This window comes from Siphateles boraxobius, unplaced genomic scaffold (genome assembly GCF_051911475.1).
Source record: "Siphateles boraxobius isolate OS27281-9 unplaced genomic scaffold, OSU_SipBor_1 7, whole genome shotgun sequence".
Classification (NCBI taxonomy): Eukaryota; Metazoa; Chordata; class Actinopteri; order Cypriniformes; family Leuciscidae; genus Siphateles; species Siphateles boraxobius.
This window is the reverse complement of record NW_027509197.1, coordinates 38270327-38290230: the sequence shown is the minus strand read 5'-3', so window position 1 is coordinate 38290230 and position 19904 is coordinate 38270327. Positions and strand designations below refer to the sequence as shown.

General features: G+C 35.8%; 2 protein-coding genes across 21 annotated transcripts in view; one reads left to right on the top strand and one right to left on the bottom strand.

The window, feature by feature from the left end:
- tanc1b (tetratricopeptide repeat, ankyrin repeat and coiled-coil containing 1b) overlaps nt 1–19904 on the top strand; it is a 533291-nt gene that overhangs the window by 207672 nt on the left and 305715 nt on the right. The window lies entirely within an intron of this gene.
- The window catches only part of baz2bb (bromodomain adjacent to zinc finger domain, 2Bb), an 86025-nt gene continuing 84003 nt past the window's right edge, over nt 17883–19904 (bottom strand). For all 20 annotated transcript variants that reach the window (XM_077216113.1, XM_077216109.1, XM_077216114.1 and 17 more), the window contains one exon: nt 17883–19246. In XM_077216113.1, the coding sequence (XP_077072228.1) occupies nt 19069–19246 (178 nt within the window). In that variant the 3' untranslated portion in view covers nt 17883–19068. The remainder of the gene's footprint in view (nt 19247–19904) is intronic.

Sequence of the window (19904 nt, the reverse complement as noted above, 5' to 3'; positions counted from 1 at the left end):
ATCAAAACAAACGTCTAACGTTAGTTAGATATTACATAGCCAGCCTACTAATACAACAATGATCGACTTCGTTATTTCTTTTAACATTTATGAAGAATATGACAACTTTGACGACTGGGATGCTGCTGAAGAAAGAAAAAAATTTAATAAAACGGAGAAACGACACAAAGAGATAACACCGGGAGAATTGAATCAAATAGAAGACGAAGATGAGATCAACACGAAAAAAAATTCGAAATGGGCAGTAAAAACACTCAGAGACTTTATTGTTCAAAAAGAAATGGACTCCAGCTTTGAAAATTACACCGTTGCTGATCTGTTTTTGTTGTTTGATTAATTGTTTTATGTGTAATAAAACAATAACTATGCCTACCTTTGTGTTTCATGAAAAAAAATGCATTTTTGAACCTGAAGGGTTCTACAAGCTGAACGGACTATAAATATCTCCGGTTGCTAAATAAACCGTCAGGCAAGTTATTATTTATTATTTGTAAAAACTAGATTTAGCCTAATTCAAATATAAACGAATGTTTTAACCATGTTTTATTTGACAAGTGACCATGGTATAAGCGGGTTAATGCCCTCCGAGGTGTCCATTGTCAGGTTTTAACAGTAGCACCTATTAGTAATCAAAATTTAGACTTACATTGATGAGAGCAAACACTGGCCACCACGTTCACCAAAATGCTGCGTCAATGGGGAGGGGGAGGGGGGGCGAAGAATATATAGTGGGAGGAGTTGGATCTGGATCCGACTCCTCCCCGTGGATTTCATGTTCTGCAGTAAGGACCATCTCGGTTTTAATGGACTTCGGCGGAGGCAACCGTCCTCCGCTGCGCGTCGGCCGGTTCACACCTCGCCGTCGTCCATTAAAACCTGACAATGGTCACCTCGTCGGGCATTAACCCTTACACATTACCGTACTATTGTTTGTATTTTGTGAGTAAAATATTCAATGTGTCCTGTATCTGAGCTACGTGTATGACCTTTGCAGCAAAAAAACCCGCGTGAAAATCAGTTCGGTATTCAGTGAGATATGATTAATTAAATGCGCTGGCAGCTCATTGCACCTGCCAAACATATTAGGCTACACTGAGCGGAGCGGGTGACCGGTTTAAGATGGCGGCCCCACGGCTCGTCCGCACCAATAGGCAGTAGCGGTCGATAGGGCGTCTATCTATATGATGTCTGTGCTTGTAACTACCTCGGGTCGCAGACTGACGACGAGGATTTTAATATCCTGATTTCTGTTGTGTCAGACTCATTTAATCAGTTATATCTCATCCATTTTATCTTTAATATGCAGATTTGTTTTATTTGTGAATGCTAATGTGAGAAGCTCTCACAGTGCCTTGGACTGACGGTTTTAATGGTTCAGCTAGAAAATAAAGAGAGAATGAGGCACTAAATGTGAACAAATTAATGTCATTTTAATGACTCAGACTTTCTGTTTATCTTTACATACACATTGGTAACCACACTGCGAGAAACTGCACTAGAGTTGCGTGATAATATCAAATATTCATGATCATTTCTAGCTATATAAATGGAGTTGATGCACTTTTATTTGGCCATTACGTTTCTTTAAAGACTGTCTCGGTACACTAATTTCACGATTCTTTCATTATTCGCAAGTATAGCGTATTCAGACAGTGATTTTTTATCAGCTCATGACTTAAACTTTAGTTGCAGCACAGCATTGAAGTCGGAAAGTTCATTTCATGTTTGTGATTGAAGTGTGCAATATTAACTCTTTCCTCACCAGTGTCTTTGAAAAGAGTTGCCAGCCAGCACCAGTATTTTTGATCATTTTTACATACGTTTCATGACCCACAGAATATTTTATTGTATGAATATCTGAACTTGCAAATATGTCAAAACAATATTCATGCTTCATGCATTCTTTTTTGATCAACTCTTGATTGTGGGTAAGTTTAATAAAAAGCAACATTTTGAGCAAAAAGCGGTGAAAAAAATCACGTTTGTCAAAGACTATATCTGGATGGGATTCAGAACAATGATCAAAACAAAGATGGAGTAGATCGAGTCCATCAACACCCCTAAAGCTTCACAATCCTGTCGCTCGTTCCGGGTCGACATTTCATTCTGTAACATTAGGCAGTTTTGATTTATATGCTGTTTAGTGTTGATGATCACGTTATTTTACATATGCATCTGTTTATGATTTCGCTTGTTGTTTCTGCTTCTTTTTCACATGTTTTTAACATAGACTGTAAAAAATAGGTTTTGATCAGTACAGGAGATTCAGTATTCTTTCAGAAGATGCGCAATAGCGCCCCCTACCATACAACCATAATATTATAATACTACCATTTAAAGGTACAATATGTAAGAATTTTGCAGTAAAATATCCAAAAACCACTAGGCCAATGTTATATATATTTTTTTTAGTTGATTACTTACAATATCCCAAATATTTCCAACTATTTGTAAATCGTGAGAAAATTGCGATTTTAACCAAGGAAACGGGGCGTGTGAGCAGGGGTGAGGAGTCGCCAGTCAATGACGTCATATCCGCGTTACCCTCGGTTTCCGCCAGGTTTGACCTCGTACTGCCATAGTAACCATGGCGATGTGGACAACTGGGTTATGCCCGTTATGCCTAGCAGGACGCTCACGCTGTTGTTGTTTTGTTCAAACATTATGGACCATGGCAAGCAGACTTTGAGACAAAAAAAGGACTAAAACGAAGATCAACATCTTTTGAGATGCCGAGAGCTGCACGTCCGCGACTAACTTCGATTTGACAGAGACGAGAGTGTTGAGTACTTTATTAGACAGGTGAGCAAATGTACATAAAACTAATCAATGTTATTTAGTTCAACATGATGAAATGTTACAATATGATCTGTATGTTATTCTAATGTTGATCTAGCTTAGTTAGTCTCATACAGCCATCGGCGTCATGCCTATTCAAAGTGAGGGCACGTGCCCCCTCAGATTTTTCCTCCCTGATAATTTATTTGTCACAACTTTATTCCTATTATGCTCCATAATTACCAGAGCCTATAACGACTCAAATGTATTCTTCTGGATGTGCAATAAATCGGTCAGTATCAGCCCACCCCTTTTTCAAGATATATTGTGTCTGTGTATATCAAATCTAGAGCACTACGCGCGTATCGCTCTATAATATTTGCTGTGTATGTTCAAGCAACTCACTCGTCTCGCACGTTGAGCTGGCTATGTTTTACAGATGATCTTGAAGTGGTAAGTGGGCAAAGCAACAAATCGGCATTGAATTAGTTATCGGATGATATTAAAAGGTAGTGTGATTATTTTTGCTTGACCTGGAAATTTTAACTTATTAGCCCGCGAATTCAGAGCATTAACTTAAGTTGTGTCAGTGTAACGTTATCGATAGCTAGCCTAGTCTAACCGTAAACTAGTTGGCTAACGTTACTGCCTGCCATACAAAGCCAATAAGCCTAAGTAACGTTATCTGATTGGTTTTGAAACATCTGTTCTGTTTTGTCTTGTGTCAAAGTCTCCAGCTGGTTCAATTGTTTTCAGTTTCATAGAAACGAGGGTGTTAAATTTGTTGTAGGCTAACTGCAAAATCCAACCTAACGTTATCAAGGCACCGACTTGATGTTTCTCCCATAGACTGTTATTCACGGTTCTTCACGGATCAGGCAGCTAATTCAAATGCAGTGAGAAAAGATAGACTACCTGTTCGAAAGCTACAGCATAGTTGTTATACAGATCGCTATGACCGTGATGTAGGCTAAGAGTGCACGAAAGTGTAGCAGTCAGTCTCTCTCATGTGCTCATATAACTTCCGTTATTATTATCAGGTCCCTTTACTTGCTCATGATTCGCAAGTAGCAACTTACAAATGAGGTAGGCTACTACTTGCCTTAATACAACAGTAATACAAAATATATTATTATCATTAGTAAAAGAGTATGGCAGTAAGATGATGGATTCAATGCCTCAATATTATTCAAATATTATGCCAGTAAGATAATATATATAGCCTATATAAACTTACATAAACTTACAAAATAGATACTTTAACTTAGTCCTCAGATAGAGGAGGGTTGCTGCTAGCTCCGTTAAGGTATTTCTGTCCCTCCCAAACTGCATTGAAATGGTATGTTTAGCAGCCAGAATTAAAAAAAATTCAGGGGGAGAAACCCCTGACCCCTCCTAACATGATCAATATCACCCGTCAGAAAACAATTGCAACGTCTCAGATTGTGCCCCCCCAGAATTGTGGCTTGCATGACGCCCCTGCATACAGCCAACAAACAACCTAACTAGCAACATTCAACACACTCAAATGCCGTTTAGTGTGATAGTGTAACTGTTAGAGCAAGTGAAACAGTGCTGTGTTACCTCAAGTTTAATTCGTCTAATAAACTGACCTGTGTGAGTATTAATTCAGCACTTGCGTGTAGTTTGGTAGAATGAAATGTCCTTATTCCTTTATATCCGTGGGACTCGCGTTGTGTGTGTGTGGCGCTGGTATACGTCTAGCAATCACGCACTGCTTCACACCACAGTCATGTTAAAAACATTAATGTATTCATTCATCCATAAAAGATCCATCAGCTTGACGACAAGATCCATAATTCAGCTTAATGTGGAATATACCTCATCAATATACGCCTTTGTTATTGTAAGAGGTTAGCGACCCCTGGTGGCGAAAAATCCTGCATATTGTACCTTTAACAGTGAAAACACGGAAAGCCAGAAAATTATTTTTAGAATTTAGAAGAGTTAATGGAACGATTCACAACTGATTCGTTTGTGTCACCATTTAAAAAAATTTCATAGAAGTCTGCGTGACATTTCTTTATTCATTAAAAGGTTTTCATAAAATATATAATGGAAAATATGGCTGTATATTTTTTATGGTGCTTATAAATTAAAACAATTATGTTTATGTAGTGAAAACGTGTGTATATATATGTATATATGTATGTATATATATATATATATATATATATATATATATATATATATATATATATATATATTATTTTTGTACAGGTACCACTTATCTCTTTTTGAGCACTGAAAAAGACCGTCCCAATTAAATGAGAATACAGTTCAAGGCTGTATTAGAGATTTGATAAAGTGATTTTATATAAAATTGTACTTCTGGGGGCAGTAGTTGTGCTCATGTGAACGGTTGTTACTTAAAAACTATAAAAGATATATAATCTTATTTTGCATTTATTTTTTATTTTTTGCAATGCCATGATTAATGTGTAAATAAAACAATAGTTCAGCTCCCAAAAATTCAGCTATTAAGTCATAAACAATCATTATACAACAAATCAGCAGCTTTTCTGTCTGAGCTGTTTTTCCTTGTAAAATTTGATTCTTCATATTGTGTGTCTGTGTCTGTGTGTGTGTGTGTGTGTGTGTGTGTGTGTGTGTGTGTGTGTGTGTGTGTCTGTGTGTCTGTGTGTGTGTGTGTGTGTGTGTGTGTGTGTGTGTGTGTGTGTGTGTGTGTGTGTGTGTGTGTGTGTGTGTGTGTGTGTGTGTCTGTGTCTGTGTCTGTGTGTGTGTGTGTGTAATCCATGTTTTGCTGGTACCGTCTAATGGCCGGACTGTGTGCCATCTGTCAGACTGGCAGAGATTTAGACCCGCAGGACACGGACACCCAACATGCCCGTGGGTCACGCAAACACAATCACTACATGCTCAGACATACACAAATGCAAGAAAAATGGGTGAAACTTTATAATAAGGTTCATTTTAAAACAACAAAAGCAGATGAACTGTGTGTTCACTTGAGCATACTTGAGCATTTCCATCTCCAATCCTCCAGATATTCACCGTCTTATCCATAGAGCCAGATGCAAACATCAACACACAGAGAGAGAAGACTCACGCAGTCACATATCTAGCAGTCACACACACAGAGGTATATGTGGAAAACACAACAAAAGGGTTCATTTAGTCCATGATACACACTGTACAGAACACAGGAGTCACTCCAGAAATAGTGACGATTAAACAGCAGCGTTTGGCATCACAAGAAATATGGATGACAACAGTTTAAACCGTTTGGTGCTTGACAAAAGAACAGAAATGAACACTTTTTAAAAAGTCAGTCACAAATTACTTTAGCACAACGCAAGTTTTGTGACATTATTTTTTACTATTAATGGCTATTTATTTCCATTACTATGGAATACATGTACACCTTTCATTCATTTTCAATAGACTTCATTTTTAGTGCTCCACCATATTCCATAAACTAATTATAGACTCTTCCTGCCCATTACAACATTTCACCAGTAGGTGGCGACAAGTGACTGTCTTAATACACGAGTCACGGAATCATCTATTCGTTCAAAGGATTCATTCAAAAAGCATTGATTCAATTCAGGAATGATACCAGCACCTGTCTATGGGAGTCACTGAATCATTCATGCAAACGATTCATTCCAAAAATTCATTCAGGAACGAAACATATATGAGTAAATCATAGAATCATTAACTCAGCCAATTAACTAACAAACACTTGCTTTGTCCGAATATGGCTAATTCCATACTATATAGTCTGGTGGTGGTGATGGCGCAATGGATAAGACACATGGCTTTGGTGTGAGAGACCCGGGTTCAAATCCAATGTGAAACCCTTAACCCCTAGTTGCTCCAGAGGCTCTGACATATATAGCAATTGACCTATGGCTAAGCCACGCCCCCATACGCGATGAGCCAATCACAGTGCGCATAGCTAACACAATACACTCGGACATTCTCTGCTTCCACGTCCATTGAAATGCATTGCAGTTAATCAGTTTTCATTCGTTTTTATGTTTTTTCTTGTCATTTTAAGTTTAAAATGGTCAAACTGTGCATGGGGTACATGCAACTCCGACACTAGGTATCCCGAGAGGCTGGGCGACGGTGTGTATTTTTTTACCCTTTCACAAGCAACATGGATTAAGTTATGCGGTAGACCACAACACCAACTAAACATGGATAAATTAAACAAGGATGTCTACATCTGTTCTTAAGTCAGCAACGTATTTGAACGTTATCTTTAACATCTCTAACGTAACGTTAGCCTAACATTAGAAAACGTTAACGTTAGCTTCTAGCTGCGTTGTACATCATGTCACTTAGCTTCATTAACGTATAAATAACCGAGATAACAAATGATTCATGTAAATACTGTAGCACCAAACTAACGGAGAGGTACTCTTGGTAAAGGTGGTAAAAAGGCTTGTCCTGGAAATGGATGCAACTTAGACCTGTACATATTTAATTTGATCATGAACCATTAATTACATATTAAAGCACAACATTTTAGACGACTTTCTACCAAAATATATATCTATATAATCTTTCTGTCTCCAAAAATCATCAACTTCCTCCTGTGAAATGTCTCCTGCTGTGACAGCTGCCGGAGCGCCTGTCACCGAATGTTGATTGTTAGTGCGAGTGAGTGGAGGGGGCGTGGCTTAGCCATAGGTCAATTGTAAGTCGATTTGGATAAAAGCGTCAGCTAAATGAATAAATGTAAATGTGTATAGGAGGTGAAAAACAGTATGTGAGCAGAGTAGTATGTCCGAATAAACAGTACTCACTAATGACAAAAAGGCTGATGTAGTACATCCAAATTTCATTGATACAACACACATTCAATACTATATACTTTTTTAATTCATACTATATCCTTTTTTTTACTAAATAGCATGTGATTTCGGACACAGCGACTGATTCATTCAGGAATGAAACAAGCCACTTTCAATATGAGTGAATCATGGAATCATTCTAGGGATCCACCGATAAGATCATTTTGACCGATACCGATAAATCTTTATATTTGAAAGCCGATTACCGATATATTGGCCCATAAATCTAAATTTGTATATACGTTTTGAGAGCCTGATTACAAAAACAATAGTTTCACCATTACAAGCCTTGTCCCAAGCACACAATTATATATAATTTTTTCATCATAATTTTAGCCAACATAATTTTTGCCAAATATGTGTACGACAGGTGTGCACAGCATGTTGCACTTAATCATATTTTCCTTTTTAGATCATGAAATTCTTCTCAATTGTCTGGAGTGTTGGGTTGGTGTGCAGGGTATAATTCTTCAATGGTTTGCTTCGTATTTAAAAGGCAGGACAGTTGCTGTGAATCTGGAAGAGTTCTCTTCCACATTGGCCCCTTTAGTTTGTGGTGTCCCTCAGGGGTCGATTTTGGGACCGTTGCTGTTTTCGCTCTACATGCTTCCTTTAAGCAGTGTTTTTCGAAAGTATAGCATTTCATATCATTGCTATGCAGACGATCTCCAATTTTACTTTCCTGTGAGGCTAGATAAAACCTGTTTGTTGGACAAAGCACAGGAATGTTACAGTGACATTAAACTCTGGCTATCTAGCAGCATTCTCCAATTAAATCAGAGTAAAACTGAGGTTTTGATTGTAGGCTCTCCCGTCTCATCTTGCTTTCCTGATCATTTGGGTTCTTTATCCCTAAAGACTGAGAATCATGTAAAGAGTTTAGGGGTAATCATGGACTCATCACTTAACTTTAAGAAACAGATTGGTGCTGTTGTCAAAGGAAGCTTTTTTAAACTGAGATCAATTGCTAAAGTAAAGCATTTTTTATCTATTGAGGATTTAGAAATTGTAGTTCATTCTTTTATTACATCTAAGCTTGACTACTGCAATTCTTTATATATCGGTCTCCCCCAGACTGCTTGTCCGCCTACAGTTAGTGCAGAATACAGCGGCGAGGCTTTTAACGGGGGTGCGAAAGAGAGAACATATTACTCCGGTACTGCAATCCCTACATTGGCTACCGGTCAAATTTAGGATTGATTTTAAAATTCTCTTGTTTGTTTACAAGGCATTGTCAGGCCTTGCTCCCCAGTACATCAGTGATGTTATAGTTCCTTACTCTCCTTTTAGAGTTCTCAGGTCCTCCGATCAACGACTTTTAAACGTACCTCGTTGTAATTTAAAATCAAAAGGAGATTGTGCTTTCTCCGTGGTAGGTCCCAAACTTTGGAATAGTCTCCCATTCCATGTGAGGTCAGCTCCATCGATTACAACTTTTAAGTCTTATTTCTTCAGCTTTTGAATAAAGTATGTCTATTTTGTTGTATGACTTTCATGTTATTATTCTGTAAAGCACTTTGTGGCAACGCTGTTGTTTAAAAAATGTGCTATATAAATGAAGTTGCTTGCTTGCTTTTTTGAAGTAATTTCAATCATATGTCAACTCAAAGCCATCATGTTGAACTGTGCATCTGAAGTGTCTCAGCCGAAGGAAATAATCCATTATTTATCGGCTTTAATATATCAGCCACATTTTCTTATCAGGACAATAACAATAACATTAAAAATGAAAATATATCGTCCGATACCGATATAGTGGCCTATATATCATAGCCTGGCTCCGCCCTCCTTTTTTACCGGGCCAATCAGCGAACAGAGGGAGTGGCTGAGAACGATGACGTTGATGTCGACTCGTGCTTTATTTTGAGTTGTAGTTCAAAATAAGAAAGATTTTGCGAAGCGAAGCCATTCGGTCCGTTGTGGCAACGCTGCCGAATATCAAGAAGTTAAAGCCGGAGCAAGAACAATCTTTGCTTAGTTTTGTGTTTATGGCCATCCTCCCACGGGGTTCGGGAAAAGACATGTCACGACCAAACGTCAGCGATTGGTTATGGCAGATAGAGTGACTCTGGGCAGATCCAATAGGTTTAGACTTCAATAGAATACCCGCCTACAAGGAAGTTAACGCTTGTCAATGGAGCGGTGCCAGACTCTCTGTACAAATGAAATGTACGAGAGTCTGGTAGAACCAGGCTAGATATATCATGCATCCCTAAATCATTGACTCAGCCGATTAATTTAAAAAACACTGATTCATTCAGGTACGAAACAGTCTGTCTAAGTAAGTGAGTCACTGAATCATTCACTCAGCTGATTTGTTTGTCACCTTGTGTTGCAGAGACACAACAGCAGCAGTTAATTCTACTGTGGCTTCGTTTGTAACTATTCAGAGAGAAAAAAGTGTTTTTTTCTTAATAGCACAGAACCGAATCGTATGGAATATTGTTTCCGCCACGGAAAAAAAAGGTAAATTATTTATCTTTATCTATTTATCTAGAGAGAGAGAGAGTTTTAGAGCATTAAACCTCATACAGCGCAGTCTGCGCAGATGATAGATGGCACAGCTCTGCCGTGAGCATCTTTGTTGATCAGTTATTAAGCAGATACAGACAGACAGACAGATAGATAAAGATATAGACAGACAGACAGACAGATAGATAAATATATAGATAGTCAGATAAATGGCTAAATTTATGATAAGCACACTTTATAGGCTGCACAGGTTTTAAACACAAATCATATTTGCACATTGGTAAAACCTTTACGTTGGATCTCAGAATCAAATGGCTGCACAGGTTTTAAACACAAATCATATTTGCACATTGGTAAAACCTTTACGTTGGATCTCAGAATCAAATGGTTTGGGAATATTTTATCATCCATTGATCATAATTCTCGAATGAATTGAACTTTGGTTTCATTCCCGAACTTTGGCTGGGTAATTATGCAATTATATTAAGGCTTTGGTTAATGAATATGCATGATTGTTCATTTAGCCAGGGTTAATAAAGAAAGCCCAAGAACTGTGCAGGTCAGAGGTCAAGGCTCTACAGTTTTTCACATTTCTTCTGATATATCTGGTGTCATTAATGGATGCACTTATTTATTTTTGATGCAATAACCTCAAAACAAACATAAAGGTATCAATCACTCACTGCGTCATGCACCATCACTGTTTTATCAACAGACCTGCAAATAAAGAGCAAAGATAAATCCATATTTACATCGTTTAGTGTTGTTTGTCACTAGCTCCTGAGCTCAGATGGATTTTTGTCCCTTAATATAGTTCAAATGCAGCATGTTATGGATTTTGTTGGTCTTTGAAATGATTGCTGTTTTCAAGACTGAGATCAGAATCTGACACCACAGGTCCCTCTGCTGGTCAAACTGTGTCACATGCTATTTTATTTTTTATTTTATTTTTTAATAATAGCAGTGCGTTATTGTTTACTAAAACTATTAAAAATCGTTTTTTTTTTTTAAATAAAGCTAAAATAAAATAAAATATTAGATGAAACAATTAAACTTAAAAAAATTAGGCAACTTTAAGCTTAAAAAAAGTTTAAATCTAAAACTGATTTTTTTTTAGCACATAACAAAAATTACTAAAATAAAGTATATATATATAAGTCAATTTAAAATATGAATGAATACTACAATAGTATATAAATAATACTGAATAGACTGCAGTAGGGTGAATACAGGTCAAATGGGACATTTCGTGATCATTTGTCAATGGCGTTGTTTTGAAAATAAATATCATGTCCTTTTCACATAGTACTATTTTACATCATAGTAATATTAAATAGATAAACACATTGTGGAAAATATCCAGCTCTGTTCTGTCCTGAGCTGCCATTTTAAGGGATCATATGTCCTGATGGAAAGGATGTTTCAAAAGGCTGTGCTTTTAAGAGAACAAATACTAAGAGACAGCATTATCATTCATGCAAGAGGCAATCCCATAATGCATTGTGACAAAATGGATCCAATATGCAAAAAAACAAAGCTGAAAAAATGTTGATTACAAAAATGCATTCATGCGATTCCGATTAATACTGTAAAAAAATATATATATTCTGTAAATGTTTATAATATATATAAAAATCTATACTATTTTGAAATGTAAAAAACTCCAGCAGAAGACAGGCAAAAGTTTGTTTTTAAAAAATATTTTATTATTGTTTTATAAATTTTAATTGATTATATTTATTTATTCTTTTTAATATTTCAAATTGATAACTTTTTATTATTTTTGTTCTTAAGCTATACCGCAACAAATGTAAATAGTTAATATTAGAAATTTATATTAGAAAGTTACATAATAGAAATATTTCTGTGGTTTCACAGACAGGGCTTAGATTAAGCCAGGATTAGGCCTTAGTTCACTTAGGATATTTACGTATCTTTAATAATTATGCCTTAGAACAAAACATTAGTGATGTGCGTCTTGAGACAAAACAATGGCACTGATGTATTTTAAGATTTCTCAATGCAACTTGCTTTCAGTTAAACAGCTGAAACATGCATTTTAGTCCGGGACTAGACTTGAAACCGGGGGATAATGTAATGGATGGAATGAAGACCTTTTCTCTGAGTTAAGTCACCTATGTAGGGAGCTCATTAGGTTTTGGGACAAGTCCTACTATGTTTGTGTAAGCAATGAAGACTGTTGTCGTCTACAGTGATATTTGAGCATAATTGAGATACGATTACAGTTTTTACTAATATTTTGAATTGTTTTTAATTTTTCCATTAGTTTTAGTTTCAGTTAATAACACTAAGACCACAGCTGGACGCAGCAACAGCTCCACGACGCTCGGCTAAACCAATTACTTTAGTTCAGAATTCACTTCAGATTAACTAAATGAAATCAATCTTCCAGACAGGCAATATAAAGAGCTGTGAAACACAAGTGAGCTGGAGTCACTGATAACGCCAGTCAGAATATAAACATCATGCATATTCTGCTTCCACATATATGCCAATTTCCTACAAGACGATGAGAAGCAATATCCCAGCAACCCCTGTGATTGACTGCTGCTTATCTGCATGTGTGTCTAAAACAAAAGTGTGTATGAATCGTCCCAGCAGGCAGTGACACAGTCAGCCATGACGGTTGCCACGGTGACAGACAGACAAAGCCGACACCGGCGCCAGCGCTGAGGATTATAGATTACATAGTCTTCATTTAACTAGTGGCTGTTCACTAAAACTATTAGAAGCAAAACAATCAATAACAATGCTGTACTTACAGTCACACAGCTCAAATGCTTAAGCTATACATTCACACCAAACTTTCAATTTTCTTCTCAAATCTGATATTTTAGGCAAGATCTTTTGCATATTCGACTGCTAAACATGCATGAAATTATTTGCAGTCTGAACATTGACACGACACCACATTTCAGTGGAGGCTGGTGAAAAATATCTTAGCTGGGGCTGTGTCATATTCAGTCACTTTTAATATATTCTGGTAGGACCCATCAGGTCAAGCATCCATTCTCTCCTTCAAAAACCTCTTAAAAACACATTTGTTTCTCTGAATATTACTCTTCAGCTCACAATCTGTAAATTATACCTTGTTATTGATATGCCATTTGCTTGAATCCCTCTTTGTTTGTATCTTTAACCTAACTTTGCAAGTGACCTGTCCTCTGTATATTACTTTCGGCCCTTGGCATGTGTATCGCTTTAAACATCCTTCTGCGTACTCTCTGCAGTCACACCTGTTTCAGCAAGGGACAATATTTCCCCCCTTAAATCGATTTCACCAGTGCATTTTGTACTTTTACAAATACCTACATAAAGTAAATAATGCTTTAAATAAATAAAAATGTTCAATGGAGAAATATGCAATGATGGTAAAAGCGGTAAAAAAAAAAAAAAAGAATATTAAATTAAAACCACCAGTAGGTGGCAGTAAGTCCCTGTCTTTATGAGCGTGTCATCGAGTCATTCGTTCATCAGTAGTGAACCAACTGGCTGTAATTATGAATGAATCACTGGCCCAGTCCCAATTCGCATACTATCCGTCCTAAATAGTATTCGAAAATAGAATTAGTACGTCCCAAATCGTAGTATGTTGAAATGAGTGTCCCTAAGACTACTATTTCCGGTCAGAATCCGAAGTGCAGCTCGATGCACTCTCTAACGGCTGATATTGCCCACAACCCATCGCGCGTTGGACGAGGATTCGGTTAGAACTACAAACACGAGTGAAAAGTGTTTTAAAAAAGTACAGACTGACTCACTTTCTGATCCAGTTTCAATGAAATACTTGCTAAATGTCAGTGTGTTCAGTCAGTCATGCTACAGAAAATATCTACCTGCGGTTGCATGCTGGGAAATAATCCATATCCCCAGTTGGTTATCCTGCCCACCAGAGGCCAATCGAAACTTGATTGTCTGGCCATCTGAAAACACACACACACACACACACACACACACACACACACACACACACACACACACACACACACACACACACACGATGTTTGACTTCCCTGTAAAGATGATTACAGTATATTCAATCAGAGAATCTGGATAGTTCACAATAATAACTACTGTAATTTAACCTCGCAACAAATGTGAATATAATTCCATGTATAAACAACAATAATCCCGAACAGATGGACGTGAACAGAAAGACAAATGGACTATGTGGCTGAGACAAAAGCATTTCAAATCTCTAAAAATGACTCATTCAGTTTTGTTCACCCAGACTTTGCTTAATTGCCATGAAGTCTGAACAAGTTTTCAGTGTATTTTGACCCACTTTAAGGGCGTCCAAAATATTTCATTCTGACTGTTGACTGCAAAGTGTATGTTAATATTTTTGAGTTTATATTTGTTAGTGCTGATTATTGGTGGAAATAAACAACAACAACAAAAGCTTTAAGACACTAATTGACATGCTTCTGTTGTCTAGGGGTGGCTTCTTGTAAAATAGTTTGTTCCACATGTTTCCCACATCTCTCCCCAGCAGAGGGAGTCAGTCATAACACTAATAATCCACAGCAGGACAGAGTTTATATCGGCTGTGTTTCACCAGTGCTCATCTGAGGGCTGAAGGTGACTCCTAGATCATGTGCTTCTCTCTCTCTGTGTGTTAAGTGTGTTAAGTGTGTCAGTGTGTGTGTGCGTGCGTGCGTGCGTGCGTGCGCGTGCGCGAGGGCGAGTGCGTGTGTGTGTGTGTGTGTGTCCAGATGAAGTTCTCCCAGACTGGAGCCGAACATCTGTTCACACGGGGAGAAACAGCCGGCCAGGACCGTTCCAGCAAATACTGTTGGTTACACTAAATAAACAATAAATCTCATTTTCTAATCAAATATTTTTATGGACCCCTGTATGTTTTGCATTCATGAAAAGATAATCAGCTATATATATATATATATATATTTTTTTATAATAATAATAATTATGTAAAGCATAATGTACAGTGGTAACACCTTAAAACAAAATTTAAAAAGCATTTATTTTAATTTTATTTTAATATTAACTGTGTAAGTATTCTGCCCCATATAGGGTTATTGCACATTTTATTTGAATAATTTCACATTCAATCTCCAAATTAATGTAGAAACAACATAAAGACAGTATTTTAATATTTGACCTAACAGGTAGGAAATATGCAGAAATGTAATAGTTACTAAACACTTCACAGGTTTCACTGCATAAATTATAAATTACATATAGATTTTTATTAAAGCTACAAAAGTTATTCAGTCGAGAGCAGTGAGTGATTTTCTTGTTGTCTTTTGTTCTTTGATCAACATTAATGACAGACAGTAGCAGGTTTATTGGGCTGTCACTTTGAATTAACACATTACAAATATTTGACTTGCATTACATTATATAATCTCACTCTTATTCATGCAAATGCTTTTAAACAATTCAGTTTGAGTGAGTCAACTTAAGTTCTTTTGAATGGACAAAAACAAAAAATTATGCCAAAAGGCCAGTTTTGTCCAGTATCCTCGCAAGAAGAGTCTTAAATGAGTTAAATAATGTCTTAAATGTAAAGAGTTATGTAAGTGAGATGCATCATCATGTTCGGCGGGTCTTAAAGTGACAGCAGCCTAATAAACCTGATACGGTCTGTCATTAAGAAAAAGAGAAAATCACTCACTCCTCGACTATATATAGATTCATTTTTTATTAAAGCTGCAACAGTTATTCCATTTAAAATGTATGCACTGAAAACTAAAGTCTTCAGAAACTATTTGATTTCTGTATATTTTCTACCTGTTAGATAGAATATTTAAAATATACTGTATTTAAGTTGTTTCTACATTAATTTGGAGATTGAATGTTAAATTATTACAATCTAAAAATATATTAAAAGCTTTAATGTTAGGTGTGATTAATTACAGAAAAATGTATAAAAACACTATATTGGGGAGAAAAGTTACTAATTAAAACATAACCCGTGAATGTGTTATTGATTATATGGTTTATATATATTTTTTTTAATATAAATTTTTTCCTTATAAATCATTTTAATTTGAGTGTATTTTTTCATGTCCCCATCATTATGTCTTCACATTGGATAAAATGTTAAACTGACAATATTAAAGAATAATTTATCTTTATCACACACACACACACACACACACACACACACACACACACACACACACACACACACACACACACACACACACACACACACACACACACACACACACACACACATATATATATATATAAGTATTTAAAAAAAATTGAATGCCATCAATTTGAGTGCAGTTTTTTTTTCATTTTCCCATAATTGTCTAAACATGCATAAAATGTTCAATTAAAAACATTAAAGTATTATAATAATCTAATCTAATAATGATCTATATACATTTAATATAAAGTAAAATATATATTTTTTAATTATTTTAAAAGATTCAAATCCTTTTATTGCATGTTTTTTCTTCTACATGAAAAATGTACAATATATTCATTAATTCCTTCATTTTTTCTTTAATAAAAATGTTACAAACAAAACATCTTTCCTACGGCCTCAATATCACTTTCCATCATGGTAATCTTTTATTTGAACAAATTATCCTTTTCCAGCACAAACATCCGTAAGTATTATCAATAGATTTGATTAATTTGTAATGTGAATGTTGTGGCCAAACTACACAAATGGTTAAAAATATAAAAAATGAACTTCACATCGACCTCCTCATGTACACGAACTCAAATTCCCAGAGTAGTTATGGCCCTTTATGATCCCGTTTGTGTAAATAATCATGCTAGAGTGAAAGTGTTCAAAGCATATTCCTGCAAGTCTGACAAATCCTAACATCCTTAAATTACAACACATGCATAATCATTTTGAAAAGTTACATTTCAAAAGTTTCTGTAACAGGAATGACTCACCTGACGGCAGAAGATTTACATGCAGGTGCTGTTAAAGACCCTGAAAGAAGTAATTTCTGTAAATACAGCATTTTAACTAAATAAGCCATGTACAATGTAGATTATACATAAGTTAATAAGCAAACGTACATGTAGAGAATGATTATTGAAGCGCTCCTCTCACAACAGTCACATGACTGGGATTTGTGATAGTTTCCAGTCATAAACGCCCCTGAGGTTATCATATCAGAGCTTTACACAACACTTTTACAAACAGTGGCGATTTATATTTCTGTTGTAGAAGATCGATTAGAGGAGAAGAAGAATACAGATGCACTGCAAAAAATGCTTTTCATACTCAGTATTTTTGTCTTGTTTCCAGTCCAAATATCTAAAAATTCTTAAATCAAGATGCATTTACTAGATGAGTAAAATGACATGAGATATTATGTCCTGTTTTCCAGGGGAATTAATCAAAATTAAGTGATTTGATGCTTAAAAAAAGCAAAATTATCTTCCAATGGGGTGAGAAAAATAATCTTAATTAAAACAGAAACAACATTATTTTTCTTATGCTATTGGCAGATAATTTATCTTATTTTAAGCAAAAACTCACTTAATTTTTAATTTATTTCCCGAGAAAACAAGACTTAATATCTTATGCCATTTTCTACTTTAGTAAATGTGTCTTGATTTAAGAAATGTTTGATATTTGGACTGGAAACAAGACTAAAATACTAAGTTAGAAAAGCATTTTTTGCAGTGTGATTACTGAACCAAGCACTATGTCCTTTAGAGTGATGCAAACAGTTACTAATCTTAAAATCTACTGAAGATTACTAATCTTAAGATCAGTCCATGCAGAAAATGCAGCATCAACACTAAACAAACACAACCAGGTTGCTTGAAAACATTTTATTAAGTATTCGACACAAACTAGAGAAAAATAAAACTCCTACAAAACACAACGCTACACCTTCATTGCAATATCTTTACACAAGATAATTCAAGTATTCTGACTTTAGTTACATAAAAAACACTGCAGCTATCTATCGTGGAGACGCCGTTTCTGATTGAGGCATACTGAGAGAAATACCTCAGAATAAATATAATGTAAACAAACTAGTCTTAGGTTTTTTTTTTTTAAATTGCAGCAGCATTTTTTGCACATGCAAACTTTGCTGCCACAATGCAATGGTGTTGCTATGCGGTTGCTTTCTATTCCTAGTCAGAAAAGACCATATCTGATATGTTTTAGGTGGGCTTTTTCACCCATTTTATCGTATCGTATATAAACAATCGTGATGATGACCATAGCAAGCACAGGATGAACACTTGTGGAGCTCAGACTGAGGTTTGAGGAGTTTTAAAAGACAAAAACGGTGAGTTTTGAAAGGCACTGCTGTTTTCAGAAAGTGCCGCGGTCGGCCGATGTGCTGCACAGAATTGTCAATACACTGGATTTGCCGTATTAAAACGTATGAAAAGATACAACTATTTAAAAGGCATAAACAATACTGGATGCCTGGAGTCTTGTGCGCACATAATACAATATTAAGAACCAATATTAAACATTAATAGTCGTTATATATGCGTTTTGGACTTTGTGATTCAAAACATACATGAACGCAGTTTTATAAATGTAATCATAATTGATCTTGTGACACCCTAGGAGCTCAAATTTATGTAAACACAAATTTTTTTCCTTATTTTACTGTTTTTTTTCCATATTTGATAATGAAAAACACATCCATCGAAGCAGTTTCTTGCTTTTTTTCCTTTTCTTAAAAAAGTGAAGAACTTTTTAAGTCATAAATAATTAAATACAGTACATTCACTATAATATTAATGTTTATTTAAAAAAAAAAATCCCCAAATATATTTACAGGTAGTGGAAGGATATTTTCGAAGCGCTGAAAGAAAAGTTATTTTGCTCTCAGTTGTCCCTGTACTTGATTTAAGTGTGTCCTCCAACGAAGCAAATCCGGCCTGTAAGGTCATGTGAATGAGGTGATTCGGTGTCTAATGCTGGTCCGAGTGACTCTTCAACATCCAGCGGATCTGAAACGAGCCGCAGAAGCTGGTCTCATGTGTCCAGACCCGGTTTCAGGGAGTTCTGCCTCAACATCTCGGTCCATCTCCTCTGGAAAAACCTTCTCATCGTGTGTCCCGCTCGTCCAATGTCGGAATGATCCTCGTTGAACTTCTCACAGTTATCAAACACCAGATTCACATCAATAATAAAAGTCTCAAGGTTCAAGTACCTGCAATAAGAAAGGTCAATTGTGATTACAAAAGCAAATTCTGAACAACACACACTGGTTGTTAAATCAAACATTCACAATAATTTTGCTGGTAAACGTGGATCCTCTTCGCATCGTCATAGTTGGGTAAGTTTCTATAGTGTTGAACGGAAACTACAACAATAATTTTTTGCGTTTCCAAAAGAGGAATAAAATATGAAGAGATGGATTACATTGGTCAGAAGAAAGAAAGTCAAATTTGCCGTCAGTCTCTCAGCCGTTGTTAGAAACACTCACACTGCAGCATTAACTAGTTTACTGTCATTTAATGTAAAGGTAAGAAAACATCAAGTTATAAATGTACATTAAATTCGTAACAAATGACCAAAAAAAAAGCTTCCATTGTAGTTCACCAGCTATGAATTATTATAATGATGCATATCAAAGATTAGATTTCACTTTATTAATTAAATATTTATTTATTTATTTATTTATAGAATTTTTTTAAAAATCATAAATTCTACAAAAACTGCACAAATGTTGAGTAAAAACATTAATGAACAGAGTAAAATTATATTTGTTAAAAAAAAATATATTGTTCGGTTACAAAATTAAATGTTGTCTGGGGTCCAATAGACCCCGAAGACCACGAGTGTGACTTTTTTTTGAAGACCATCAG